At 36.8% G+C, this 22,607-nt stretch overlaps 2 protein-coding genes and 1 long non-coding RNA gene across 3 annotated transcripts; 1 reads left to right on the forward strand and 2 right to left on the reverse strand.

Annotated features, from left to right (window-relative positions):
* Window positions 1-9,662: 9,662 nt before the first annotated feature.
* LOC131308421 (uncharacterized) lies at window positions 9,663-13,930 on the reverse strand. Its single transcript, XM_058335344.1, has 3 exons — window positions 13,713-13,930; window positions 10,387-10,836; window positions 9,663-10,190 (listed from the first exon to the last, which is right to left on the reverse strand). The coding sequence occupies exons 1-3, from the start codon at window positions 13,887-13,889 to the stop codon at window positions 10,143-10,145; spliced, it is 675 nt and encodes a 224-aa protein (XP_058191327.1). The 5' UTR covers window positions 13,890-13,930; the 3' UTR covers window positions 9,663-10,142.
* On the forward strand, window positions 10,874-13,921 carry LOC131308422 (uncharacterized). The gene is made up of 2 exons (XR_009194432.1): window positions 10,874-11,016; window positions 12,114-13,921. It is a non-coding gene; the product is annotated as an uncharacterized LOC131308422 (long non-coding RNA).
* Window positions 13,931-14,813: 883 nt separating the features above from the next.
* LOC131308243 (peptidyl-prolyl cis-trans isomerase CYP40) lies at window positions 14,814-21,616 on the reverse strand. Its single transcript, XM_058335111.1, has 9 exons — window positions 21,194-21,616; window positions 19,428-19,928; window positions 19,180-19,267; window positions 18,992-19,044; window positions 16,939-17,043; window positions 15,896-15,971; window positions 15,669-15,706; window positions 15,502-15,572; window positions 14,814-15,145 (listed from the first exon to the last, which is right to left on the reverse strand). Exons 1-8 carry the CDS (start codon window positions 21,362-21,364, stop codon window positions 15,519-15,521), a joined length of 1,086 nt encoding a protein of 361 aa, XP_058191094.1. The 5' UTR covers window positions 21,365-21,616; the 3' UTR covers window positions 14,814-15,145; window positions 15,502-15,518.
* Between the last annotated feature and the right edge of the window lie 991 nt (window positions 21,617-22,607).

Consider the following 22,607-nt stretch of genomic DNA (forward strand, 5'->3'; position numbering starts at 1 on the left):
GTATTGTGTTGCTCAAATATTGATAAGTATCACCTTAAAACAACTACTACTTCTAAAATAGGTATAACCCCGGGGCAAGTCCGGTGGTCAAGGCCAAGAAATATGAGTTTGCCTCCTCTTAATTTTTGAATTCGAAAAAAATCTCATTTGCTATGATCTCGTCTAGAGCCACTGGAGATTTGTCTGGTCCTTTACTTCCAAGTCCCGGGATTAGTCAATGTGCGCTAGCTGGCCCGAACACTGATTATCAAAAACCTGGAAAACAATGGACTGAATCATTTTCCCCGGATACAACAAGAGGTAACAGCCAAATATGGCCAATTCCAAAACTATTTAATTAGGCGATGTACACTGGCTTGGTAGTCAATGTAATTGACAGCCAAACCCCCTTGCTGTATGTATGGTCCCAAACTCAGCTGTTCTTTTCATCAACTTAACTTTATTTTTTTTATAGTTTAGATGTTCGGATCAACTTACGTATGTCTCGACTAATCATGGAACCAATCTCACCGTCCGCTAACGAGCTAGGGTCCCAAAGCGCGTATGAGTTCGTGTTTCTTATTTGTTCTCATTTTTTAATTATATTTTATCCATCCGTCAAGACAAATCTCTCAAGATCGTGTGAAGATAAATAGTATACGCATCCACATGGATGAACTTTAATTTGATAACACAAAATATTTCAAATATAAAATCGCGGTCTTATTCAGATCAACTGCCACCCACAGATCCGGGGGTGCTGTAGTGCATTCCATGTAAGGCGGCGTACAGCTATCGATCTCATCAATCAACGGTCTACATTAAAAATCAATTATAATCGGTAATAAATGATTTTTATCGGTCATAATTAAAAATCATATCTCAACAATTTATTGTCAAAATCGATGGTCCGAATGCACTCTACAAGGTGCCTTGCAGGACCTTGCACTACAGGATTTCCCAATCAGCGACTCAAAAAGCTAATGGTCGAGCTATTTGAAATGAGCTCAAGTTCTGATGCTGTCAAGGAACTTAAGCTACTCTTTTCTGAGATTTTCCCAAGTGCATATCCTGAATTTGACAGCCAGAATTTAGCCAATTATATTACAAAGGAAAAATAGTAGTATATTTTTTAAAGTATTTAGCCAAAATTTAATAAATTTTATGAAATCGTAATCATTCTGATGATTCTGATTTTTTGTTCTCCTCTTTTTCTGGTGATATGTAAATACTGGAGGACTAGATTACTGCGCATACCCGCCAGAGCCGTCAGGGAGAGCATCGTCCTCAAAATTAGGTGGCATCTCCAGGGGGAGACCCTCTGAAATTACATATTTAGGTTGAAACTTTGGTCCTACCATTCTAAGCATCAAAGAGTAGGTTTATGGCTCCGTTCACTTGTCGACAACGTTGCGTGAAAAATAGAGGAAAAATTAATTTCTATATCCTTTTTTCATTCCCTCTGTGCAACCGAACGAAGCCTAAATTTTTACGAAAAACTTGGGCCCAGCTATTGAGCGAGGAAAGCTATAAATACTTCCCGATGGAACCAAACTCTTTCTCATGTTTTTTTTTTTTTACTTCTTTGATTTTACCACAAGTCCACAACCTTCACTCCTTTTAAGGTGTGATTGTGATCATTTTTCAAAAAGGTTAAGGTGCCGTTCCGGATTACCTTTCTTTTTTTAAAGTTTTTTTTTATAATTTTCAAATTCAAATATAATAAAAATAAAAAATAATTTTTTGATTTTTTTTTACGCCGTATAAAAGATCTCAATGAAATCTATCAAACAAGATCCGTATTAGTAGAAAAATTATTTGCATAAATACTAAATTTTTAAACTTTAAATTACCTTCTTTTCAAAAAATACTTTTTCTCTAATCCGGACGGAGCTTAAATCGTCTTTCATCTCTCCCTTCCACTGTTACTGCACTAAAGAAAAGGGAAAAGAACCAGTACACTTCAGTATCTCATAGAATCCCACCGCTCCTTTTACCTTTTACTTTCTCACTAGTGACTCAACTACCAACTCTCTCTCTCTCTCTCTCTCTCTCTCTCTCTCAAGAGTCTCCAAAATTTTATTCATTGCAAAACCCATTTGCTTTTGGAAGATAATCCCCCCACATTTCATCATTTTGAATTGAAGGCATCAGTATGAGTGGGTTCCCCACTTAGGATGTTAATTTGAGGGGAGTAAATGATCTCTCACCCCACTCTAGGGGACTAGGCCCTTTCCCCTCGTTAAGATGCCATTGACATGGGACATATATATATCAAACTTTACCACCATTATACAGACTATACAGTACCAGTCCTGATCCCCTAAGGCATCCCAGACAGTTTTATGGTGCGAATCTTACATTTCTAATCGAATTTCGATGATCCGAGCTGCTTAAAGTGATCAGAACGTGATTTTATGAGTATTCACGAGAAATCAGCAAAAACAAAAGACCGAGAAGGGCTTGATCGGAGCAGTTTTCATTGAACGGTTCAATAAAAAAAATGCTCAAATCAAGCCTTTTCCGGTCGTTTTTTTTGCTGATTTCTTGTAAGTGCTCTTAGAATCACGTTCTGCACACTTTGAGCGACTCAGATCATTGAAATTTGCTCGGAAATGAAGAGGTCCGCACGGTAAACCGGTAAGAGATCACTTGTTGGATAATTTGTGTATACAGTACCATTTAACCACCATCTGCGGAGTTAATCGATGCACATCATTGGAGTCTAGGTCATTTGTGTTTGTGGGTCCCATATTTGCCTGTTGGAGTGAGGTGGAAGATGATGATGTTATTCCATTCGTCTCATTTTGGCGGTCTACTGCGAAAAGACGTATAATTTTCAAATAAAAATATGATATATTGTAAGAATATGACCTGTCTTATAGAATGAAAAATAAACACTTAAAAAATAATAATCTTAGCGGAACGAAGTCTGATTGTCCTATCCGTTGTGCTCTACGCTACAGGAGTAAACAACATGGATCATCAAAGAGGGAAGGTGAACCCATAATGGACAAACTGCATTCTGCAGTCCCAACTCTCCCAACTGCTTCCATCTACTAGTACTTGTCTGTATATTGTTCTAATTCAAATTTGTGTAGAGACAAAAGGGAAGGAAAGGAAGGGAACAGACAGGAAAAAGCAAATACTACTGTATTAGATTACTAAAAAAGATTCAAAGTTTTCAACATTCGATGGACTACAGCAATGCTGAGAGATACTCCACAAACATGTAACTTTATTAGATCCTTGTATTTCTTTAGCAACTCAGAAAGTAATATGAAAAGAGAAGGATCTTCTCCAGTCCATGTAAATGGACTGGAAATAGACTGGACCGTCTTGTTGACCCACTTTTGAGCCCATTTTGATAATCAAAATCGTTCATTTTTTAAATCTCGTCGTGACCATTGGTTACATCACAAAATCACATTGATCGAATATCGTTTGATATAATTTCGGAGCACATTTATGTTGATATAAATAGGTAATTAGAAGTTTTTTAGTCTGCTTATGTCGTTTGTTTTGGTTTGAAGTTGATTTCATCTGTGCTTTTGGCTATGGTTTGAATTGGGTGTCCTTTTGAGCTCTACTACTAAAATCGAAGACAGGCCCAATGCCCTGCATTTAGGTATGGTCTACCTTGGCAGTATGTGCTTGGAGCCTCCTATTTGATGTGTTCCGGTGGTTAGGTTTTAGTAGTTTTGATTTATTCCTGTATTTTCTGATGAAATATTTGTAGCCTTCAGGTTTTTACCTTTAGGTATTGTGAAAATAATGACTTATCAAAAAAGAAAATGTTGTGATCTTATTTTGTAATCCTTTTTTTCCTCCATATATGCGTGCTCTAAAACTAAACCAAACGATATCCGATCAACATGATTTTGACGTGGTTGATGGTCTAAATGAGATCGAAAAGATGAACTATTTTGATCATCAATGTGGGTCTAAAAGTGCGCCAATAGGGCGGTCAGTGGTCTGTATAGGAGCTGCATCCATATGAAAATAACCCAATTTAATTTCCCCTTTCATTTGATAAATCAAAAATCAAGAAACAGTAATCGTATAAGATACCTAAAATAGAATCCCTTTACCGATTGCAAGAAGGTGTCTATTTTGTTGTGGAATAGCCCGTCACCATCCATCCCAAAATGAAATATACAAACAAGAGTGCCCCGTTTCAGAAACCTTCTTAAAAAATAAGCAGCTTATTTCACATTTTTAAACTTAAAAATATTGTAAATGAAAAATAATTTTTCAATTTTTTTTGCATCGTATAAAAGATCTTAATGAGATCTTTCAAACAAGATCCATAGTTTATATTTTTAGATTTCAATAAGCTCCTCATTTTTTAGGTTGAAATTGCCTTCTTAAAAAATAAGGGTTTTTTCCCTTTTCTGGAACGGGCTCTTAATTATTTAGCATTTCCTGAGTATCAGGTAGCGTTTTCTACGTGGAACATCCGACTATTTACGTAGCAACAAATTATGCAATAGAAACATTCTCATTCACTTTTGTTGAATGGCTAAAAGACAAAGAGTGATCCACATTGAACGATGTCGTTCTTTTATCTCAAAGATTACCACATGACAATGTCAAATGGTCCTCCGGAGCAGGGACGACTCCACTAATTGGTAAAACTACTCCGTCAACTGCAAAATTTTCAGACCACGTATAATTTGATGATCGACATTGATGTTCACCTAAGTTGGCCCACAAATGATGTGCCTACGTGCAATGAACAATGCATTTTTTTGTAATTTTCTTCCGGAGATTTGAATATCTACTTACGTGGCCCCATGTACGTTTGGATTCCACCTCATGTGAGAGAGGCGTTACAATTGCATTGAAAATTTTATTGTGGAGGAGTGGCTGACCGAGCATAAAATCCTCCATCTTAGGCTCCGTTTCCATTGAAAATCTTTGCACCGGTTCAAACAGATTGAAAATTGAAATATTTAATTTTTTAATCATATTTTTAGTATATAAACTATTTTTAAAAATTAAACGCTCCAATTTTCAATCCGCTTGAACCACTGTGAAGACTTTATTTTTCTGATCATTTTATCCTAAAGGGTCATAATTATTTTTTGGCTTAAGAGCTTTCATATATGAGTCCTAAGATAGCTGAAGAACCAAATGAAGATAATTTGGTCAACATAATTTAGTCCCATGGGACCGGACAACGAATACCATGTCTACTGGGATATTACCAATACCCCTATTTGGCTGGATTGGCAGTCCATAGGATTAGTAGTCCGAAGGTGTTTTGAGTAACAAACAAGGGATTCATAATTCATTTGGATTCGCAATCCAATCCCATGGCTTAACATGTTTAACAAATGGGGCCTAAATTTTTTGTCAAAAGTAGTTGCTTCCACGAAACTAAAACATCCAACGCATTTTCTTCTACTATACCAATATATTTTCTACAACTTATCGTTTAATAAAAACAACTTAACGTTTATATATAAACTATAAAAAATACTCCATAACTTAACGCTCTCTAAAAACGCCCCCTTAATGCGACTATAAGAACTCCAAAACAATAGGATCTCAAAACAACACGAGGCAAGCTAGAGACCAGATACCCATCAATTAAATTTATTTACTAGTACTTGTTAGCTTCTTCAAGAGTTGGGAGTTATTTTCTTGTCAGAAAAATCTAACCTATCCTAACTTCACAATCCAACCAATTATTAATTAAACCAAGTACAATTTTGTTCATCTTCCTTAAAAGAGGGTGAACGTTACTCTCTTTCCTAATAGTTGAAATGATGTAGATCCCACCACAAAATGATGTCGTACTTATCGAAATTTGTGGTAGAACTCACACTATCTCAACAAACAGGAAGAAGGGTAACGTTCATTTTCTTTTAAAAAGAGTGAACAAAATTGAATTCATTTATCACAATGGATCTCACATTCGTTTTCATCATGAGATTTGATCACACAATTTCACATACAACAGCACTTACACGATCGTTGCGCCAAACTTCCGTGGTCTCTTCTTCGAGAATTCAATCTTGGCATTTATCTAGATTTTATTCACATGCCCACGGAATTGTGGTAATTATTGTATTGCATGGACGATGAGATTAATTCCCTAGAATTAGTCGAGGTCCGTATAAATTAGCCTGAACACCTGGTTATCCAAAAAAAAAAAAAAATTGTATTGTAGACTGTTGTAAATTTCAAAACAACCCCTCCCCGAAAAACACAACCACCACCACCACCACCTTCTTAGGTGGCGTTCTGCTAAAGGATTTTTGAAATTTTTTTCTTTTTTCGTTTTTGTTCTTATTTAAATTTTTTTCGCGTTTGTTAATTTTGCGATAAACTTTTATGGATTATTAATTCGTCTCGACATAAAGAATGAGAAAAACAAAAAAAAAATTATGATTTTTACTCAAATATTTTTGAAAATATACAAGATAAAGCTTAAAAATCCCAAAAAGCCGGTTTCATCTTGGATATTTCAAAAAAAAAAAAAAGGGTAATCTTTTTACTTCGACGATTCGTCTTGACACAAAGGTTAGGCTCAAAACTAACAAACGCAAAAAAAAAAAAAAACAAAAAACTTGAATAAGGACAAAATCTCAAAAAAATCTAAGCGGAATGCTTCGTTAGTAGAGCATCTTCTCTTACAGTAGCATCTTTCCAGAAACACCAACGAGAGGGCGGCTTGACCGATTATTGATATGGATATCTAAACAAAACTTACACAAGTGTCTTCTTCTCTTCTTCAACGAAGGAGGAAGAAAAAAACAGAGCTAAGTGGTTGGGCTAATTAAAGTGGATGAATGACAACGTACAGTTTTATTTAAGGGTATGACTAATCTCATAATCCTAATTAATAAACGTCCTGTCCTACTCCAGTACCCAATATTTAAACTGTATTATTATTAACCACTAAAAAAAACTCCAACATTGACTTGAACATAGGAAATACCATAAAATGGGGAATATTGGAGTAGTACTGTACCATTCAATATCCTTTCTTTTCTTTTTTTAAATCTTTTGAACAGAGAGTCAACTAAAGTCTTGAGGAACTGTACCACGCTACCGAGCTAGTGGAGATTTTCATATGGCCTTTTTGTTGGCTTGAAGGGGCAAAATTACGTAATAGTGACTTCGTCTCAAGTTGTTTGTCCAGTTTAACTACTATCTCGGTCCCATTTTCTCAGAGCCGCCTTATAGTCAAGGCGAGGGAAGCGGACGCTTTTGACCTCCGAAAAAAATTAAAAACGAGGGCCCCCAAATTTTTAGGATTTATATATATATATATATATATATATATATATATATATATATATATATATATATATATATAAATATAAATAGGCCCAATTGAAATTACACTAGCCTCTTTTACCCAAAATAGGCCCAATTGAAATTTAAGAGCCACAAAATAGGCCCAAATTGTAGACTATACCGGTTACACTTGCATTGGGGGAAAAAAGCTTTTCAAAGTTGAAATTGATCAAAAATTATCTTCAGTCAACCATGTCTCAAGAAAGATTAAATGGATTGGCTATGTTGTCTATCGAGAAGGAATTGGAGAAAAAGCTTGACTATGGAGACTTAATCAGTGCGTTTGCAGCAAAAAGTGCGAGAAAAATAATTTTCAAATGATGGATTTTGAGGTATGGTAAATCTTTTTTTTTTTTTTTTTTTTATGACTCTTTGTAGACCACTTTTATATGAAAAATATAGGGTGGCCTCATTCAAGAAGTTCGCTTCTGGCCTCCAAAACTTATGAGCCGGCCCTGCATTTTCTTTGTCCTTTTTTGATATTTGTGTCAGTTTTCAATCGCTTATATCTTTCAATATGAATCTCCAAAAATATGTAATATGGATCTTGTTTCATAGTTCTCAATTAGGTCTATAATACAAAGTTTTCAAAACTATGAAAAATATTGTAGATTGAGAGATATAAGCGTTTAAAAATCAACATGAATAACGAAAATGTATAACAAAAATGGGACGGGGGAGTATTTCAGACTTTTCAAAAATTTATGTATATTTTTTAAAAAATTTAGTACTTCCTCCGTTTCGATTTGTTTGTCTCCTTTTAGCGTCTGACCACTAAAAAAATTGTCTATAATTTTTAATTCGTAATATTTTTTTATGCAATATAGATCTTATTTATTATATTTCAATTAGTTTTATTATATAAAATCTTCAAAATCGTAAAAACCATTATAAAATGTGAGATTTAAGTATATTTTTTAAAAACACGAATTTCGACAATTGAACAGACAGATTGGGACAGAGAAAGTAGTAATTTTTATGTGGAATATAAATCTTGTTGGATAGATCTCACAGTTTTATTAGACAGAATTTTTTAACGTGCATGAAACACTATAACTTACATATAGATGAGGTAAGCAACGCGTATGTTGAACTTGAACAAACAAACCGTGGTAGAGGGAGTATAGACTAGCACGCATGACTTGAAGTTATGTAAAGCATTAACTGTTTGTAACATCGTCACACGACTCACACCCATTCTGATAAAGCTGTGCTTGACTCAAGCCCAGGCCAGTTCAACTCGAGTACGGCTCGTCAAACTTGAAACCCTCGGGGCAAGTCCATCGAGTAAGAAAAGTCAATCAAATGGCTAGCTTCATAACATCTCATCTCCAATCAATTGACAGCATATTGTACAACAGCAAAAACGATAGCGTTCTCATTCATCAGCCACATAATCTAGAGAAAATCTTCTTTACGGAGGTACAGTCAGTGGTGGACTCAAGATTTGCACCAAGTGGGGCCACATGTATAACAGTAACAACCTTAGCAAAAATTAAAAATTGTGTAAAACAGAATGTAAATATACATGATTGAGTAAAAAACAACTAAACAAATTAAGGACTAAATTTTTCGAACAATCAAAAGATATATCCCGAACTCTAACGAAAAAATGAATAAAAAGTCCTAATTTATCTAGATCTAATTTAACTGTTCAGATGCAAAGTATTTTGGATGTAGTTTCTCAAGTTTAAATCTTCAATTTGAAGTTGCAATATTCAATCTAAAGCAAAAAGCCCAATCAAAAGCCCTTGGAGAGAGAGTGAATCTAAAGCAAAAAGCCCAATCAAAAGCCCTTGGAGAGAGAGTGAGAGAGAGTAGCTGGTGGGAGATGTATGGGGGTACGCGGATATAGTGTGTCAACAAAACCTCTAGGAAGAAGTCAAAGATGGATACCAATGTAATAGAAGGTGCCAAACTTGTTTTACAATGCATGAAAGCATAAAACCAAAGAAGGAAAAAAACTTGTAGCTGTGGGGGCACGTGACCCCACGTGCCTTTGAATGAGTCCGCTTCTGTAATTATAGCACTCAATCGTGACCGTCCAAAAGTGTTTTGGACAGTCAAGATGTTAATGAAACTTTTCCGGAGAAGAGTTAATTGTGACCTGTCATAATTGAAAACGAATTTCAGCCATTGATTGCGCGAATAGATGGCTGAGATTGTGTCGCTCCGTGAATAGGTTATTCACAGAGCCTCCGTGAATAAGACAATCTCAAGATCTGCAACCAGTTACTCCAACACCCAGCCAATTCAACAGAGCAAAATATTCACACCTATTTTCATGCTCTAAAAGAGTCGTTTGGTGTTTGGGCTCGATACTTGAACTAAAACTTAAAAGGAACTAACCAAAAAGATAACACGAAATCTCATCAACAAAATGATTTCTTCCTGTGATTCCCAGCAAAGGATTTTCTCAGCAAAAGGAGCCGTAGAGGAAGGTTCCGGAAACTTGAAAGAGAACAGGACCACTTCTAGCTTGAGGATAATCAGATTTGTGATTGAGTTACAACAGATTACAAAAACTACAAGTCCAACAAAATAGTATCCTGTGGTTGAGGTGCGCGCATGTTGGTACGGACACCCGGTTGTAAACAAATGAAAAAATCTTGTGGTCTCCTTAGCTCATACCAGCCTTAAAACACGTCGGATCCGAATAGGCCATATCAATGATATCATCCCAGATTCCCAGAGCAGAAATGTGTTGCATTGTCCATCATGGCCATGACCTTAGACAACTATGTGGCAAGCCCAAGACACTACCACATTCGGCAAATGAGTTGAGATGCCAACAATAAATGAAGTTCCATGCAACTACGTACCACGATGCCAAACTATTCTTATTCACCTCATCATGCAAGGCAGACGTTAGGATCTTCTTCATCAGAGTCAAACTCAACCTGCAAGTAAATGATACCCTTGAAAACAATTAAAGCTAAATTGAGTGATTTCAAACCAATAGTGCAATTAACACCAAAGCCAAATAGCTTCAAACAGCAAGAAAGCTAATCTCCATTTGACTGAATTTAGTCAATTTACTCAAACATGCCAGGCAAGTATAGTCCACGACTAACAATTAGCTGAAAATCAACTCACATTTTCATCTTTAAACCATTTGCCATGGCCATCTCGCTTCCAGCCGGCTTCTGTGAACTTTAGTTCCCTCTCTTGACGCTGTTGCAAATCTGCTTGCAACTGTGTGACAAAATTATCAGCTGCTTCTATTGTAAGAAAAGGGCCCTCACTATTAGAATGAAGAGGCCCATGTGTGGATTGGCCCTTACTAGATTTGACATCATTGAGACCCTTTGCTTCACTTCGCTCAGGAGTTCTATTGGAAAGTATCTCAGAAGCTGCTTTCCATGTTTCTTCAATCAAAGGTTTTCTTACTGACCTATGGGCAAATCTTGTAGATGTACCGCTACCAATGGTGCTGGCAGAGCAGTCTGACAAGGCTATTCTCTTGTTTATCTCATCTTGAATAGCTAGTTCCTTTTCCTTAAGCTTGGACTTGGTCGCACAATGGCGAGATCCCTTGATATGCATCTGGAAAATAAAAGCGCTAAGGGAACCAATTTTAGGTGACGAAACCTTCCAATAACAAAGCCTCAGCTAATTGAACATACCTGATAACAGAGGGATGAGCAATTGGCAACATCATAAATGAAAATGTTCTATACTTAGTGAGGGTCCAAACCACATGTTTCTAAAATTGATAACTGATAAGTGCCGAAATATTGATATTTTGGCTCTCAAAATTACACTTGTTAGTTATTTATATTTGTTATCTGATATTTATTTTGCTTTTATTTTATTTATAGGTTGATTGAGCTCATTGCCCAAAATATTGGATAAAAAGAAGAGTTCAATGAAGTTTGGGGTTAAAGTGTAGAATGCTTCAAAGTTGGATTGTTAATTTATTAAAGCATGAAGTCCAGGGGGCTGAATGTAATTAATGCTTGAAATCCTATATAAACAATGGAAACCTACTAACATCAGGGTCAGCGACTTGTAGAGCTATTGGACGTGGAAATTGGTTTCGGTAGTGGCAGCGGCGGAAAAAGAACGAAGGCAGAAGGAAATTGTTCTTTGGAACATGGAGATTAATTCAACATCATCCGATGGCCAGCTAAATCCTTCTTCTGGGGTGCAGATGAAGCTCGAATTCTGAGTAACCTTTTTATGTTTTGATTTAGATTTTATTATTCGAATCACGGTTGTATGACTTTCAAGGATTTATTTATGATATTACTTCTTTCCAGCAAATATTGTGCATGAAATCCTAGATTTTATGCACGTTCGTACAACGGTTTTAATTGTTTTGTGATAACTGGTTAGATGGATTATACTATGTAAGACGAGTCGTGCCGATGAGACGATCCGTGCTTGATTAGAGACGGTTCGTGCTAATAAAATGATTCGTGCTAGGTGGAGATAGTCCATACCAATTGGTGATTCATAAATTATTTTTAGGAGATATTGCTAGGGCTTGCAATCCTACGGTATCCGAATTGATTCAAATAGTTAACCTGTAATCGAAACATATTTATGTTATGAGGGGAAAAGTGGATTCGAAACCCTAGAGCTTTTTCCCATCAACTCTTTTCTACACTTTAATTACTGTTTAATAATTTTAGGAAACTATCAATCAATCATATTTTTCTCGAATTAAGATAGAAATTAATTGGAATAACTGTAACTCAACCTTACAATCCCTGTGGAGTGATACTCGGAATATTTACCACTGTTCATTTGAGTAGTAGTAATTGTTTTGTTTTATTAATTATTTTTTATACGGAAACGACACGATCAATAACACAAAGCAAATTCCGCAAATCTATGTTTCTTTTTCTTTTTTTTTCTTTTTTGTATCGGTGAAAGTCAGTATTGTTAGATAGTTAAATTAACACTTTGAAGGAGGAGTTGAACCTTAACCTCCTTTCTCCTAGCACTTAAGCGCACCCCTGATACCGTTGGGCCAAAGACCTCTTGGCTGATGCTATTGCACTTATGTATACATTTCTAATTGCTAGGTTTGGGGGAGAGACAAGATTGTGTGTACATATGTAGCCGCCGCTATAATTATCTTCGCGCAACCAAAAATTGGTTGATAACCTAGAGTTTTAGAAAACAAATTCCCACACATTTAACTTTAGGATTTTTTCTTTTTCACCCATGGGAAGCCAATCCCTTGGAACTTTTCTAAATTAACCTCAAAGTTAGTGGCTGTGTTCGTTTTGCATTTTTGGGTATTTAGTTTTAATAGTGGGTGGAGAGAGAAATAGGGTAATGATTGGAGAGATGAGTAATGAGTAGAGAGAGATGACAAAGTAATAATTGGAGAAATAGGGTAATGATTAAAAACAAAACAAAAACAAAATGTGAAACGAACAAGGCCAGTATAATTCCATCCCCAACCGATGAATGAACTGGAAACTAAGAGAATTTCCTACAGTTGCAGATTACTTCATAAATTAGTATCTGTAGACATCAAGGAAAGGGAGGGAAAGGAAAAGGAAAGTCAATGAGAGAAGCTAAATTCTTTGCTTTTGTTTGGTTGGGAGAAGAACCAAATTACAAAGACAATGAACAGGCATTTCTTGAAGTTGTAATCTTTTGTCCGGTAACCCAAAAAGAATATCACAAGCAATCTTGGCTCCTTTTCATTCCCTCAGCGTATTCTATAGTCAATACCCGGACATAGACATAAATCAGTCTTACCTAGTCTAACACATAATCGATTTGAAACAGTTAATGAACTCTACAATTTTAATGCACGTTATGCGAGGTAGCTCCACAACAAGAATGCCACAAAAACAACAGACATAGACTCAAATGGGAATGTCAATACTAACTGAATCCTATCCTATACGACCCCTTCAAATTGAGAGATTTGGTAAGAAAAGAAAAGAAAGGATTAGAGAATCTCAAAAAATCACCCATGTGAATTGAATAATTTGATTAGGAACTGAGAGAAAAGCACAAAAATAAATTTTTTTGATTGGTCCCTTCAGCTTTCTCGAGATATGGTGAGAAAGAGCTCTCCTTTCTTGTCACATCATTTCTCACAATTCAAAGGGGCCGTTACTCTTGTTATCTACTTTTGATCTTTGAACATCCATTATGCTAGCTACACACAAGCCCATCCACAACGGGGAAATTCACATAAAAGCAATTAAGCTCAGCTACAGGAGGATACGATACCGAATTGTAAGTTTTCTTTTTGATGAGCGAATTGGAAGTTCTTTTGCTAATACAGGTGACTTTTTCCCCCGTAACCAAGGTAACCAAAAATCCAAACATAGGACAGAAAATTAGTAAAGCTACAAGTGAAGTTACAGCTAGAGAGAGAACAAAATCCGAAGTAATTGATAGTAATAAGATGGAGAAAATGGCAAATTAGGGGTTGTAGGAAAACGTACGGAGAGCATGAGAGGGGTATCGAGGACGGGATTGTGAGGGCAAATCAGGCACGCGTATTTACCGCTGGAGAGCTTCCTGTAAGAGGAGGACTCGATTCCTTCAACGGCCAGATCATCCACCCTCCTCTTCCTGTACTGTGCCTCTCTCGCCCAGCTATCTCCTCCGTACACACTCATCTCTCTCTCTCTCTCTGATCGCGCGAAAAATCAAGAGTTTTGGTGGGAGATGGAAATTAAAGCCAAGGCCAGGCCCAAAATCAACTAATTTTTGTTGGAAATCTGATAAAGCCCGACCATTAGGACATGGATGGGCCTGGCCCAGGTTTTTGTTAATTGGCTAGGGCCACTGGGCCAGGGCTTCCCTTTACATCCCTACTCGAGAAGGCAAAACTTTAATGCAACACTACACAATTGGCCAATTATTCAATTCCCTCGGAGTGCCACGTGGCACTCTCTACAAATAAAAGATCGCTACTACACAATGTGGGTCATTTCTGGTCTCCCAAGCACACCCAACATAAGCGAATGATGATGTCCCTATCCCAAAATTTGTTGCAACGTAAGTGATTGGGAGTACTGCGTGGACAATACCAGGTGTATTTCTGGGAGCGCTGAATTATTACTCTACAATTTCATACACAAAAAAAAATTACGACACCATACAACGTGGTCACGTACTTGTGTCATCACCACTTAATAGTAAATCACCATGTTTGCATTATGAAAATTTATACCGTCTAGACGCGAGAGTTAACAAAATAGCATGAGTTGATCAATTAAGTGAATTAGTGTTGTTAACTAGTTAGTCTTTCTACATAATAGTTCATTATTGTACGTCTATCATGTATTTGCAACATCGCCAGTTAATAGTAAATCACCATAAATCACCATGCGTACATTGTAGACTATAGTACTGTACTATGTAGACGTGAGAGTTAACAAAACAGTCCTGCTAACCTCCTGCTAGCATGAATTGATAGTTATACTATTGAATTAGTAAGGTTAACGAGTTGACCTTTCTACATAATGTGCAATGTGTGTGGGTCTCACCCCCTTTGTGAGCGTGTGTGCATTTTTAAGTGTTTGTGTGTAGTTGTAGAATGGTTGAAAAACTATTTCCGATTGAACGGTGAAGCGAGGACAGAACATTTTATAGTATCATACATATGAATAACATGGAAAGTAACTCTGCCTGAGCACTTAATTCGTCACAAGTTTTTCAAAACAGAAAATTAGAAGAGACCAATTCCGTCAGTAAAATTTCCAATTCGATTCCAGATGTGCAGTTCTCATAAGAAACATTCATTCTCCCAGATATAAACCACTAGAGCGACACTCGCCAATTAACAGAAAAAGACTAAATCCAATTGATGAAAATTGTCTTGCGCCTGAAATTTGCTTGGATGCTCATGTTGTTCTCCCTCCCACAAAACCTGGAAGTTAATTGAGGAAAAAAAAGTACAAATATACATCAGAAAAACCGTTAACACCAGAACGTTTAATCAATATGTTTCTTGAAAAAGGGGGAAAGAAACCGAAACACCCCCCCGACTATTTCCATTTATGTTATACAAAATCAAGAACAATTAAAATGTAACTACAATTCAAACAAAGCTATCAGTTTCTTAGTGCCTGATACTGAAACGGCTTGAAGATGCAAAATTCTGAAAGTAATAGCAGTAAGTAATTTGTCCCTACAAGACACTGGCAGCCTGAATTCAGGAACCAAATAAGAAAGCTACTTCCAAGGAGGAAAATCAAAGAGAGTTATTAAAGGTGCTCCGCATACCATAGAACCGTCCCTTGCTATTGGAACATCTTTGAGAAAGCTCTTTTCTCCTGATTACGTCTATCAGCAATCTGTTTGAATTCCAACATTCAAAACCAGGTTCACAATAAGCACGTATTAACCCCTGCCAAACAAAATTGTATCCAACTGTACGTAATCATGCTAACCTTCTTCCTCGCAGCAGCAAGTTCCTTCTTTATTCCAGCTGAAACAGGCCAGAAACCATGTCAGTTATGGAGTTCCGACCTTCATTAATTACAATTTTGAGCATCTAATTTAGCATTCATAACTGCCATTCACATTTCGCAAATACCAGCCAGCTTGTAGTTAAATTAGGCTGGTATAACAATATCCGAATATCCGCAAAAAAATTAAGTTAGAAACTATCACCAACCATCATCTGGCTCCAATTCCAATGCCTTTCTGAAACTTTCAACAGCAGCATCTATGTCATTAAGAGCTATGTGTGCCTGACAAATAAAGAAAACCCAAAAATTATTACCCTCGAAACCGTCCAATTGGACTCATTCCATCAAAGACACATCAGAACGATCTCCGTGAGGCCTAGCAGCTATTTAATAGAAAAAAATGCAGACGAAGATGCATAAAAAGCATACTAATCTGCTGATATAAATTGGTACAAATGAAGTTTGTGACAGCCAAAACTAAAAATATTTACCGAGAACTGGCTAGGCATGCCAACACAATACCAGTAATCTACTAACATAAATTGGTTCACGAAAAGTTTGTCATATGCAGAACTCAAAAAATTTAGCAAATGCCAGAGAAGATAATAGATCCACGATTATACATTGACCACACTTTAGTGTGCATGTGAACAATTCTACTGAATAGCGTGCTTGAAGGCAGATTAATATTAAAGCTCAAGCAAGCCACCAAATAACACTGCAGCAAAGTGCAAACATAACACCAGATGTTTACTTATTTTGATAACTCTGGTGTCTGGGCCAACTTAAGCGCACCTCGAGTAATCCTGGGGGACCAATCCCATCGTTCACTAGTGAGAGCCCAGCTTAAAACTAGAGCAAAGCTCTGTATGAGCCCAACTTAAAACTAGAGTAAAGATCTGTATGTACTGGCCCCAAAGGAGTTTATAGCACGTAAGAGGTTTCGAACCTGAGACCTTAGGAGGGAGCAAACCCCTAGGTCTCAGGCCTTGACGACCAGGCCAACCCCTTGGGGTTCATGACATTAGATGTTCGATACTAGTTACGCAATAAATAATATCAATGGACAACAAGATCAATTCTAATTCTCAGGTGTAAGTCAACCGTCACAATGTTCATAATGAGCTATCCAAAGCAATACTTAGAAAACCAGTCCAGACCAAGAAAACAAGAAACAAAAGAGGGCAAATTTTATCCCCAAAACCCTATGCTCCTTGCACTAAAATAACAATGGATGGATGGTACAAACCTGGCCTTGACGAAACAAAGCTTTTACATTGTTTTCTCCATCACGCATTGCAAAATCTGTGTCCAACAATGCTCCCTTCAGATCGCCCAATTTTAATTTACAAGCCTACAGAAACATAGTAGTGTCAATTTGTAAGACAAATTGAAGTTTCAATATAAATGCAACATAAGGCATAAATTACAAGTCGATATGCATAGAAAGCAAAGAAACCATGAACACAAAGAACCCTAATTACGCAAAATGGCCAACTATACATATTGCAAACAGAAAATAAGACAACTTTGCATGTATATACAATGTAATGAACAAATACACAAATGATACATGATAGCACATTTCTGAAATACAATGAAGATTGCAATGAGATGAAATCTCAAGGAGCATTCAACAATTGTTATGCTATTGCAAGTTGCAGTCACCAATTGGCATGTCAAATCAGCAGGATTCATCCATAAGCCTAGTAGAGAACTAGAGCCCAGATACTTAAGTATGATCCCAATACTGGGAGCAATCTTAAATCTTGTGATCTTCAAAGTTAACCAATTATCTTCTACTCTTTAAGCAACATTGAACATATTTCCCAATTGGGGAAAGCTAAATGACATCGAATGAGACAATTAAAGGACCAAACACCATATCAGCACTGTTCAAAACTGGGTGGTCAACCATCTGACTTACCAATTCAGATTAAATTGTGTGTTTTTCAAACTCGAGAAAGAATCTGGAAGTCTGGAACATACAAGTCCATAAACAAATTCCTAGCCTCCATCATTATGGATGAGAGTCGCGGCTAAAGATTCGAAAGACTAGTAGCCTAAGCTCAGTATAGTATAAACCACATGGTATCATCCAAAGTTGACCCATTTCCAACTCAAGCAATTATATGTGCCCAACTAGCAACCATGTTTTCAAGTATGGAAAATGCTAACCACAGGGCTTGAGGCAGTGGACTGTTTAAAAAGTTAATCGATATTTGAGAAAAGTGTTTTGCTATCCAGGAGACGTGTATTGAAATTCTAACTTGCTTGGCATTATATGCTTATTATCCACTGCCTGGTCGGCTTTGGTTATCCAGACCCTTTAATTAAAACCTTAAAGGACAGTTCAAATGAACAGTACAACTGTACAAATATTTCAGCAAAATGAAGAGTTGAGCCTCATGGCTGGAGATCAAAATATCTGTAGTTAATCGATGCAACCACTAAAAATTGATAGATGGATAACATTTAAGTTATCCTTACAACTTTCATTTCTTACTTTGAAGCTAGCCCTTCCACAAAGATCAGAGGCTCACGCTGCCAAAGTTTTCAAAATGACTAGGCCAAACCTTGTTAATCCAGCCCATCAAACTTTGATATAAATTTTGAGCTCGGCTTTGGTTGATTAGCTCATGGGATTTGGTTGATTAAGCATAGCATGTTTACTGACTTACACTATTGTATGTTAAAAACTCGACCCACAAGGTCAACAGAGCCAGCCACGGGTCGTCCAAACATGAAACAACCGGCGCCCATTATTCCATCCTAAGTTGATCTAATTGATGGTAGGACCTTATAATGCATTGCAATGTACAAGTTCCAAAACAAGTAGCTCAGGCAGTTTATTCCCATTAATTCCAAATAATTGGGGATATTGCCATGAAGACACCATGCAGCATCAACTTACAATTGTTTCAGTGACAGAATTCTTTGGTACACATGAACTCCTATCGAACCCAAACATAATGGAAAGGAATCATATGGTGTGAGATTATCAAGCTGCAGAAACATGAGTTAAGCCTGATTACCGCATACAAAAACCATGACCATGTTTTTAGATGAAGTTGAAAACTTGGAACGTGCAGTTCTATGGTCCTAGCATATCAATTTCCAGAAAATTCCTTTTAGCTTTTCAGCTCGATTATGTGCACTGAAACCAGAGTAATTTAGCAAAGACAGTAGAGCCATTTGCTAGTTGTCAAGACATTTATCCAAATTATAAAACCGATATGCTGAGATAACTACAGTTAAAGAGTACAATCTCAAAACACCAAACAGTGCAATAAAAAACTTACAGAACTGTTGGTAAAGATCTGTGCTTTTATCTTTCGTAAACATGAACTTTTCTCTGCAAAAGGGGAGAGTAAACAAAAAGAGAATCATGAACTCAGATAGTGATGAAACAAGTGAGTCATTAGATGTAAATATCAACTCCTGGCACGAAATATAGAAAAGACAATGAAGACAAAAGAAGTCGGTTAACCTTCATCAATCTCTTCCTTTTCCCAGCAGACATCCAAATACCGTAAAGCCTTCCTATATTTCCTAAGAGCCATCTTATAGTCCTGCTTCTGTAATAGAAATGCAAAAGGCCATCAATGATGAATGCAGACTGCAGGTCAAAGATGCAAATAACTCCAAAGTTCCATTTCACCCTCTATTGAAGACTTAAAAGTTATTTCTCAATTGCACAAATTTGAAAACTCAACAAAAACTCAGTTTGCGGCTTGCCTTGAATTGTTCATTACCGAAAGTCTTCACAGAATCTACAGCTTTCATCCACCAAGACAGCTCCTCAGGGTTGTTCTCAAGGTCAGCCGGCCAATCAGGAAACATATCACCATCATTGAAAAAATTAGCTATCCCATCATCTGCTCCCTCAGGAATTTCTCCACAATCCGCAATTACAACATCAACATCAGGGCAATCATTTTCACCAGTTGTAACATGCTCAATAGAACGAACAACTCCCATGCCCCTAACAACCTTCCCAAATACAACATGCTTCCCATCTAGATGAGAAGTACGGGTTGTTGTGATGAAGAACTGAGACCCATTTGTATTAGGACCAGCATTCGCCATGGATAACATTCCTTTTCTTTCATGTTTCAATTCAAAATTTTCATCTTCGAATTTTAATCCATAGATGGATTCACCCCCAGTGCCATCACCAGCAGAAATATCTCCACCTTGTACCATAAAACCTTTAACAACTCGATGAAAACGAACTCCCTGAAATTTAGTGAACAATCGTAAGGCACTTCGCCACTTCCCATGAAAAGAGCCCCAATGGGGTAGACTTAAACTCAATACGTTGTCTCTAAACGTCAGTCTAAATAAATCTTACGATACGCATACAAATGAGATGTATCATATCCTACAATGCGGTTCATTCAGAGGTATGTGGGACACGTATCTCTAACTGTATCTTATTTTAAGCAAATATTCTTGCACGATCTATGACACAATACAGGGTACTTTTTCTTATTAGAACATGTTAGCGGATAACTTTTGTTCATTGGAGCGCCGGAGTGTGGGGGTTGTTCCCATCAGAGAAGTCAGAGTCCTGGATTGAGCGTTTGTAGAAGAGCAAAACTTTGCATCTTACGACATGATAAATCTTCTATTCTGTATTGGGTATAACTACTATTTAACTTGTATTTACACTTGTTAACGTATCTTAAGATATACATAAAATGACGAAAATGATACATGATATGTATCATGTTTTGACAACCTTGTAATGCTTAATATCTCAAACCTATACTAATATTTGCCCTGAGATGAAGTTTATTACGATATACATAGCAAAATCATACAATTAATTAACACAAAATTTCACTATCTAAACTGTAATTGCACATTTTGCCAACTAATCTTACAATTTGCCCTCGGTTCTATCACAAAAAGAATAGGTACCAAGAAAAGAAAAAAAGTGCCCCACCATTAACTCAATAAAATCATATTACTGTAAGAGGAAAAATAATCGCCCCATTATCAAGAACATCAGCCAGTAATTTCCTCAATTAGGAGAGCTCGGAATGACATTTCTGCACATTCCACGATTGGAACCCATCACTACAGATGAAGCTCTGAAACTCAAAGACGGATATGCCCCCAGAATCAACAAAAATCTCCACTTTAACATCTTCAAAGAACGATAGTTTCTCAAAATCACCAAGGACATAAGAGTCCTTTTTTATTATAACCGGAAACGAAACTCCCAATCATCCTAAAAAGTAAAAACAGATAAGCAGATCTTCTTTACCGAAAAATAAGTCTATCATCGTGTCTATGTCCATGTCTACACCTAGGAATTCACACACGCACACGAACACACACACACAGACAAATACATGCATATCTATATGAAAACGAGTGTGTGTGTATATGTATGTATATATATATATATATATATATATATATATATATATATATAGAGAGAGAGAGAGAGAGAGAGAGAGAGAGAGAGAGAGAGAGAGAGAGAGAGAGTGGACCCTGTAATGGAGAGGGAAGCCGGTGATGTCGCCGATGCCCTTTTCCCCGGTACAAAGAGCCCTAAAGTTTTCGGCGGTTCTGGGAACGACGTCGTCGAATAGCTCCACGACAATCCTCCCTTCCAGCTCTCCTCCGATGCTCACATCCAGATAGCACCTCACCTTGCCCATCTCTTCTTCCACACCTCACTTCTCTCTGTAGCAGTAGTACTACTTTTCTCTCTCTAAAACGAAAACGAAAACGAAGAACCCTAGTTTGGTATAGGAAGTTTGTCCAAGTAGTAGTATATGCATCAGACTGTTGGACTGTCCCGTTTGCGCCCATTATTCAAACTCTTCACTGTTGTTCGCCAGGTGTCGCTATCTTGCCCCGGGGACACTGTGTGCTGTGTCTCTGTCTTTGACGTCGGGTGCCGTCCCCCCAGTGTTTTTTGTTTATTTCCTTTTTATGGCCCTCTTCACTTATTCCTTTGTTGAGTTTACGTACTACTACTACAGTACTAAAGTATGGTGGAAAAGAGGTTGCCTAGTTCACAGAGGGTCCGTAAAGGTGGTTTCTGAGCCACCCGATCGTTTGTTTCGGTAATTAATTGTCTGAATTTTAAATAAATTATTCTTGCAAATAATTAAACTAAGTATTTGCGCAAACCGTTTATTTAAATTTTGGACCGCTCAAAATATTTTTGAACGGGTGAGATTGTTCACCTCCGCGAAAATCATTTTTACGGAGCCTCCGTAAAGAAGTTTTTCTTTGTGTGAAAATACTAAGGTGGCGTTTTGATAAGCACTTTTTGCACATTTTTTTTGTCTTTTAGTGAAAAAAATAACAAAATTTTTGCAAAAAGATAAAAAAAAAATGAGCGATGTTAAAAAAAAAAAAAAAGTGTGAAAATTATTTTTCATTTATTCTATTGCTACTCTTATATAACAATGTGACCTCGAAGACTGAAATCTCATTTACAAACCACAAGGACTTGGGGTGGAGACAAACTTTTGGATATTTTTGGGTGTGTCATTTTATTGTTTTACTTTAATTTTCTCTATCCTTTAGTATTTTAATTGGTCAGTGGTCACTTGGTCACTGAACATTACTAATATTGGATTGGAAACCCTCATGTTTAGGATAAAAATGAAGAATTTAATGCACAAAACATTAGTGACACTTTCGGAGAGAGAGAAATTAGGTAGGGATTCTTTTTCTCTCATCTTTCGGAGTTATTAGAGACTAACAACAAATTACCCATCAATCACTATCACCGATAATACTCGAAAGAGGTTGGTTGAGGAGACCGTGACAACAAGTAACACCGGATGCTTATTCAATCATTAATTTTAGGATCTCAAAATTAGTAATTTTAGGGTCTCAAAATTAGTGAAGGTGTGCGTAAATTGATCCTTGATTGTAAAAAAACAC

Source organism: Rhododendron vialii, chromosome 11a (genome assembly GCF_030253575.1).
Source record: "Rhododendron vialii isolate Sample 1 chromosome 11a, ASM3025357v1".
Lineage (NCBI taxonomy): Eukaryota > Viridiplantae > Streptophyta > Magnoliopsida > Ericales > Ericaceae > Rhododendron > Rhododendron vialii.

Coding starts and splice junctions, on each gene's coding strand:
- LOC131308421 (XM_058335344.1), bottom strand. CDS start 13,889: ATGAGTGTGTACGGAGGAGATAGCTGGGCGAGAGAGGCACAGTACAGG. Junction 10,837..13,712: donor ATACCCCTCTCATGCTCTCC/GTACGTTTTCCT, acceptor TTTATTTTCCAG/ATGCATATCAAGGGATCTCG. Junction 10,191..10,386: donor AATGGTTTAAAGATGAAAAT/GTGAGTTGATTT, acceptor ATTTACTTGCAG/GTTGAGTTTGACTCTGATGA.
- LOC131308243 (XM_058335111.1), bottom strand. CDS start 21,364: ATGGGCAAGGTGAGGTGCTATCTGGATGTGAGCATCGGAGGAGAGCTG. Junction 19,929..21,193: donor GCTTCCCTCTCCATTACAGG/GTCCACTCTCTC, acceptor ACTAAATTTCAG/GGAGTTCGTTTTCATCGAGT. Junction 17,044..18,991: donor AGATCTTTACCAACAGTTCT/GTAAGTTTTTTA, acceptor ATGTTTCTGTAG/GCTTGTAAATTAAAATTGGG.